General features: G+C 36.0%; 1 protein-coding gene across 1 annotated transcript; it reads left to right on the top strand.

Moving 5' to 3' along the window:
- The first annotated feature begins 4,637 nt into the window (after window positions 1-4,637).
- LOC107475443 (U-box domain-containing protein 16) lies at window positions 4,638-7,053 on the top strand. Its single transcript, XM_016095077.3, has one exon. It carries the CDS (start codon window positions 4,777-4,779, stop codon window positions 6,877-6,879), a length of 2,103 nt encoding a protein of 700 aa, XP_015950563.1. The 5' UTR covers window positions 4,638-4,776; the 3' UTR covers window positions 6,880-7,053.
- The last annotated feature ends 382 nt before the right edge of the window (window positions 7,054-7,435 follow it).

Consider the following 7,435-nt stretch of genomic DNA (forward strand, 5'->3'; position numbering starts at 1 on the left):
TTTGAACATAATTTTACTAAGATTAATTTTCTATTAGTTAGAATTTAAAAACCAAAAAAACCGACCGAACCGAACCACGTTTGGTTCGGTTCGGTTGTTGCGCAGACAGCAAACCGATTGGTTGATATTATGTAAAAACCGAATAGATCGGTTCGGTTGATTTTTGGTCTAAAACCGAACCAAACCGAACCGATAACACCTCTAATTAGAAGCATTTGATGTAGAACCCACATTATAATCTCGAGAAAACTCGAATTGTTGTTGTGGATTTTAAACATTATTTACTCCATTTACGCCCCAAATCGTATCGGAGGAACAAAATCACTCACTGGCGGAGTATAATTAGGAGGAAGGCCATAATAAGGCCAACCAGCAATTACTTGGGGCTGAATTGGTGGTGGATTACCACGTGGACGAGTATTGCGTCCGTTGTTCCCAGCATGCCCATTTGTAACCGCTACACTTTCACTGATAACCACCCTTTCCGAACGTGAAGTAACATCCGAAGGTTGTACAATTACGGGTGTACTGTCATTAGTGGACGAACCATCATTCACATTCTACACTTCATCAGCCATGTGAACAATTCTTCCACTTCCTAATTGCATACACTAAGTGACACCAAAATCATTGACACACTTCAAATTAAAAAATTGTCCCATCGGGCGTGCCAATTTGTTTTGTCGATTTTTAGCAAATCGATGGTGGTTCGATTCTAATGGTCTGGAAGCGAAACCAACTCCTCTTTTGCGAGTACCAATTTTCTAAAAGTGCATCAAAGACCCTCAAGTTAAACGGGACTAAAGGAAAAGACTGAATAGGCAATAAATAAATAAAAGATTTCGAAAATAAAAATGATGGGAATAGAAATGGTTTGCCTTGAATTTAAATAAAGCAATAAAATGCCTTCGATTAGATCGAAGGACTTTGAATTCGAAAATAACAATACGAAAATGTAAATTTGAACAAGGAAATTAAATGTTACTTGAAAGATAAATTTGTGAGAAAAGTAAAGTTTGCAGAAAATATAAATGGAAAGTAAAACAAGTGGAAGGAACCCTACAGAAAATTGACTCAAAGCAGACTCAATAAGTCGCTGGGGATATGAGTGTGCGTGAGTAATTTCTGAAGAAAAGTTCCAACCATTGTGATTTCAAGTCTTCTAGTATTTATAACCATTTCCTTAACTGACTAATTTGAAATAAAACTCCCACGTGTGCGAAAATGTGAATAACCGTTCTCGCTTTTTTGTCTGATCATGTGACGGTTCTAGAATGACTTTCAATTTCAGTCTTCGATCTTCTTTGTCGAATACCTCCTCAATTTGCTAAGTAAATCGGACTCTTACTTAACATTCCCAAACATGTGTCTCCTTCGATACCAACTTCTGTCCTAAAGCTCACTTAATTACTCGAATAATCTCCTCCTTCAAATTTAATTATTTTTTGGCCAACAAATTTATATATTAAAAATTTTAAAAAATTAAAGTACAAAAATCTGAGACACATATTTATATTTTAAAAAATAAATTTAATAGTTTAATTTATGTTCTCTACATCTTAATTAAACACACTATATTCTAATAACATTGTAAAATACCATCTTCTCCTTAATATCAAAAATAAAAAGTGACAATTAGTTATTCACTAAATTTGCTGATTCTTTTATTGATTCTCCAGAGAATTTGAATTTATTTACTCTTAAAAGAAAGTTAGATAATAAATTTTAAAGTATTTTCTATTCTAAAATTAACATACAATTGTGTTTGAAAATTAAAGGTATTTGGTGTGCAGGATTTTGCCAAAAACACCCATGCAAGCAGGGTAACGTGGACAACAATGAAAGAATGCTTGATCTTCTAGGGATAAATTAAGAGGAAGAAATTAAAGTTGCTTTAATATTTACTCAACTTATAAGAAACCAATAAAAATAGAAGGAAATATAAAATGCGTGACACAACGAGTCAAATTAACAATATTCCTTTAGCTGGTGATGAAAGGCATAGCCCACAGAAAATCACCAACCATGTTATTCATGTTTATTATTAGAGGTTTTCAAGATTCTCTTTCGCCTAATAAAACAACAAGAAGGTTGGTTTTGTATACTCTACACAAGAGGCAAAATTAGGAAGATAGATAATTGATGAAACCTGAAGCTTGATCAGAAAAAGACAAAACAAAAGAAACCGTTACTTTTTATTATTGAATGTACTATTAAGTTATTTAAGAATTATACTATTTGTTTTAAAGAATTTCAATTTAACTTATTTTTGTAAATTGTCTATGAAAATAGATATTTGTTTATATTTATTTGAAGTTTTAAAGTTTAATTTGTAGAAATAACTTATTTTTTGGAATAATTTTTTGACTAAAATGTAAAGTTTTATTCCCTCTAAAAAGATAGATAATTGATATTTTTATTTCATATAAAAGTTTATATATATCTTTCAACTATTATGTATGTTTCTTGTGAAGAAAGAGTTCATCATTTTGTTGATATTGGAGTTATCTTAAAAATTAAGAATCTATTTCTACGAATATGTGTAATAAAACAAGTATATCCTAATTTATTCTTGAAAATATTAAAAACAATTCTCAACCATTTGTAGAAATAAACAAATATTTTTTTATAATACCCAAACATATATATACGATATCTTCGACTTCGAGAATATAATTCTTTAGAATACATTTCTATTTAACCTTGAAATAAATCTCCTCTTTAAGGTAGATGTAATTTTATTTAATTTGTTTTAAAATTTGTATAAATTGTACTTTTTATTTATTTAGTAAAATTATAGATATTTTTCTATTGGATGCAATTATAATGCCATCCGAACATTTGAAATATAATAAAATCTATAGCTTTTAATATCATTTTTCGGATAACGCATGAAAATTCGGATTTATAATCCGCATTCTAACTTACCAACGCAATATTTATTTACCAGTGCGATAAGACACTACAAAATAACATGGAAATTTAGAATATAATAATCTTATCCAATTAATAAGAAACAATAAGATGAGTGGGGGTGGGAGGCTACGTTTATTAGTGCGTGATTATTAAATCAAAGTAACTCGCACAGAAAGAAAAGTCAACATTCGTTTCATCAATTTTGGGTCTTCCACTTTCGGCGGCTAAACAATGGAGCTAGTAATAATCTCATGCTTGAATTCCCCTAACGTGGGCACCATTAACAAATGCTTATAATATTCATACAATAAACGTTTCTAATTTCTTCATTTAATCCAATTATATAACACTTTAATTTGGTGTCGTTAGCATCTCTTTCAAGTAAAATCCATACATATAGAATTTTATTTATATATGATGATTATTTCAAGTAAATACAATGAATGGTTTCTTGAGACTTTTTTTTTTCTTTCTTTTTCTTTTTAATTTGGTGAGCATAACTTTCATAAGACGTCAAATGTACTAACATACCTTTTTTTTTTGCTATATATTAATACTTCAACCATATAAAAACCAATTATGAATTTAAAACGTATAGTATATTGGGAAACCCCATCAAAAAACATGAAAACGGGATTACTCTAAATAGATTAACATCTATTAATCAAAGACATTATTGTAAGTTGCACCTTATGGTAACTAATTTACATTATATTCTCCATAAGAGACACTGTACTATACAATGATTAAACCCAATAGATATGAGAAAATAGATGAAAAATTTTGCAAAGATTGTGGCAATTCTCTTCTACACAAAATTTTGAGCTGGAGATTAATCATTGCTAATCATATACATGCTGTTTTAATACGCGTGTATATATATGCCTATTCCCTCTCATGACTATACACTTTGCTTTTGCAAGATAAAGTTGTAAAAGGAAAAAAGAATAACAAAAGAGAATAAAATAAAGGGTAAGAGGAAAAAGGAAGCATTGTTAAATATTTAAATATGAATTTGGATAGGTACTGAAGCAAAGTGTAATCTTCTAAATAATTGATTGGTTCAACCAATATTTTAATACAATCATACATGACCCCATCATATAAATTATTCAGAACCAAGTCCACAACAACCCTTACCAATTCGTAGCCATCCCAACTTGATCAAACCAGTGCCAACCAGTTCATGCAAAGTCAAGAAAATGCTAACAATAACAATATTAAACATTAAACAAATGAGGAACTAAAATATTACAAAAAAATAAAAATAAATAAAAAAAGTGTTGCTGGGTAATACATTACCCACCACCATTTGCAGGGCCTCAACAAATGGCATGTTTTACATACATAAATCTTCAATGAATTCGACCACAGAATTAAATGTTTGTCAACTAGGTAATGGTTATCTTGATTAAATGACAAATATGGATTAATTATTTACCATGTAAATTAAATCAAGACAAGAAAGAAAATTGTTTAAAAAGTGCAAAATATTCAAAATTGAAACAAATGCAGTCAAATACCAACAAATGTGCATTAATGAATAGCTATTGACCCATCTTTCATTGTCTTTGCAAAAGGTTGAGTTTTACACGCAGACAAAAACAAACAGAAAAACAAACAAACCCAAGTTGTTACGGATAATATCATATCATCTCATATCAATATCATATACTATATGAATTAGTATTCACATTGCATATATATAAAGATATAATATTCGTTTTCCAAGTTTATTATTTTTGTTACTAATTCCAATCATCTTCCGAATGAAAAGTCACCTCCTTCTTCTTCCTTCACTCTAAAGAACTTCATCCAAACTCTGCGTTTTGCAACCAAAAAAGAAAAGTAAAGTACGTGATGGCTATTTCACCGCAAACTTTCCCTCCCAGAAAACGACGACCCTCAGCAGGGTCGTTTATCTCGCCAAAGCTAAACGACATCAACCTCCTCCACTCCCTCCTCCATCTAACGACACAAATAAGTTCCATAAACCGTTCAACGACACTGCTTCTGCTTAAACGCAGCGCCAATGCTGTCGTTCGCAAGGCGAAGCTACTCGCCGTTCTATTCGAGGACCTAATACGAAATTCCGATTCTGGCCTCGCTTCTTCTTCTTCTTCGTCATCGTTTCTCCTCTGCCTGGAAGAGACATACATCGTTCTGCACCGAATCAAAACCCTAATTGAAGATTGCTCCAACGGAAGCAAGTTCTTCTTCCTCATGCAAATCGAAACCGTCGCCGACAACTTCCACAAACTTACCGGAGAACTCTCCACGCTCCTTGACATCTTCCCGGTACACGACCTAGACCTGAACGACGACGTTCAGGAACTCGTGATTCTAATCAGAAAACACTGCTTGCAATCGAAACCGGTGATAGAGGATTCAGAAAGAGAGCTCCGAAACGAGGTGGTTTCGGTGCTCGAGAGTATCAAGAACGAGATCGTACCTGACCGGAGCAAACTCGCTTCGATCTTCGAGAGGTTGGAGATTCGCGATTCATCGAGCTGCAGGGCAGAGATTGAGTGCTTGGAGGAGGAGATCCAGAATCGGAGCGAGGAGAATTCCAAGTCTGAGATCGTCGCCTTGATCGGTCTCGTTCGCTACGCAAAGTGCGTCCTCTTCGGCGCTTCAACCGCCGCCGCGGCGTCTTCTTCAGTGGAGGTTCAACGGCGGAAACAGCCATCGGAGTTAGTTGTTCCGGCGGACTTCCGGTGTCCTATAAGCCTCGAGCTCATGCGTGATCCCGTCGTCGTGGCGACAGGGCAGACGTACGATCGTGAATCGATCAAGCTCTGGATGGATTCTGGACACAACACGTGTCCAAAAACGGGTCAGACCTTGGCCCACACAGAACTCATACCAAATCGCGCGTTGAGAAAGATGATAGCATTGTGGTGCCGCGAGGAGAAGATTCCCTTCGATGCAGAAACCGTTACCGGAAGGCCTATAAGCCGCGTAACAAACAAGGCCGCGCTTGAAGCCACGCGCATGACGGCGTTGTTTCTGGTCAACAAACTGAAGGTCCCTATAACTAACTCTCAGTCTATGGAGGACTCAAACGCCATCGTTTACGAGCTTCGTTTTCTGGCCAAAACAGACTCGGATAGCCGAGCCTGCATCGCGGAAGCTGGAGCCATCCCGCTTTTGGTTCGGTATCTCAGCTTCGACGTTGGGGTTCATAGTCCAAGCCTGCAGGTTAACGCCGTTACTACGATATTGAACCTTTCAATATTGGAGGCGAACAAAACGAGGATAATGGAGACTGACGGCGCACTTAACGGAGTTGCGGAGGTTTTGCGTTCGGGTGCCACGTGGGAAGCTAAGGCAAATGCAGCGGCCACGGTGTTCAGTTTGTCAGGTGTTCCAGCTTATAGAAAGAGACTTGGAAGGAAGACACGTGTCGTGAATGGATTGGTCCAGTTGGCAAGATGTGGACCCGAGGGACCCAGGAGGGATGCATTGGCGGCAATTCTGAGTTTGGCGGCGGATAGGGAAAGCGTGGCAAAGTTAGTGGAGGGCGGCGCGGTGGAAATGGCAGTGGAGGTGATGGTGGCCGTACCGGAGGAGGCGGCAACTGTGTTGGAGGCCGTGATTAAGCGCGGTGGGTTGGTGGCAGTGGCAGCGGCATACAATGGGATCAAGAGGCTGGGAGCAGTGTTAAGAGAAGGTTCAGAGAGGGCAAGGGAAAGCGCCGTGGCGACATTGGTGACAATGTGCCGGAAAGGGGGGTCGGAAGTGGTGGGGGAGTTGGCGGCCATTCCGGGGGTAGAGAGAGTAATTTGGGAGATAATGGCAGTTGGAAGCGTCCGGGGGAGGAGAAAGGCGGCAACATTATTGAGAATCCTACGCCGGTGGGCGGCCGGGTTAGATGGCGTAGAGATAGAAGGGTTTTCAACAACCACCATGTCTTCCGCAACCACTGTGGTGGTTCCAACTTCCAATTCAGTAGCGCAGTAAACTTTTGTCTATTTTTTCTTGGAATTTTTTTTATAATTGTAAATGATGTAAAACTTGTTATCATTGGTTTTTTTTTTTTTTCTCTTAAAAAAGAATTGATTTTTTGCCATCCTTGTAAAATGTAATTTATGGAGTAGTTTATTTTATTTGATTTTAATTTCTCCATTCATTTTATCTGGTGGTATTTCAAATGAGAAATTAGTTTGTTCTATACTATAGTAGTTAAATTCAATAGACTTTTATTGAAACTCTGTTTTGTTGATGATGAATTAGTCTAAAGAAGTGACATTTAGTTACAAGGTGCTGCTCTTGCTCTATTCTATTATTTTTAGAACAGTCTTATTCTTGTATAGAATCAGAGTGAATTGAGCTATATTTAATTTATTTATCAATTAAATCTTTGGAAATATTTGTAGTGCACTTCATTATACATAACTGATTCACATGAATTATTTTTTATGGAAAAGTCTTTTTTCTTGTCCTTCACAATGCACACATTCATATATGGCATTTTACTAAAGTGATGAAAGGCGGTTCCTTTTAGTTGAATCAAAAT

This window comes from Arachis duranensis, chromosome 2, assembly GCF_000817695.3.
Source record: "Arachis duranensis cultivar V14167 chromosome 2, aradu.V14167.gnm2.J7QH, whole genome shotgun sequence".
NCBI classification, from domain to species: domain Eukaryota; kingdom Viridiplantae; phylum Streptophyta; class Magnoliopsida; order Fabales; family Fabaceae; genus Arachis; species Arachis duranensis.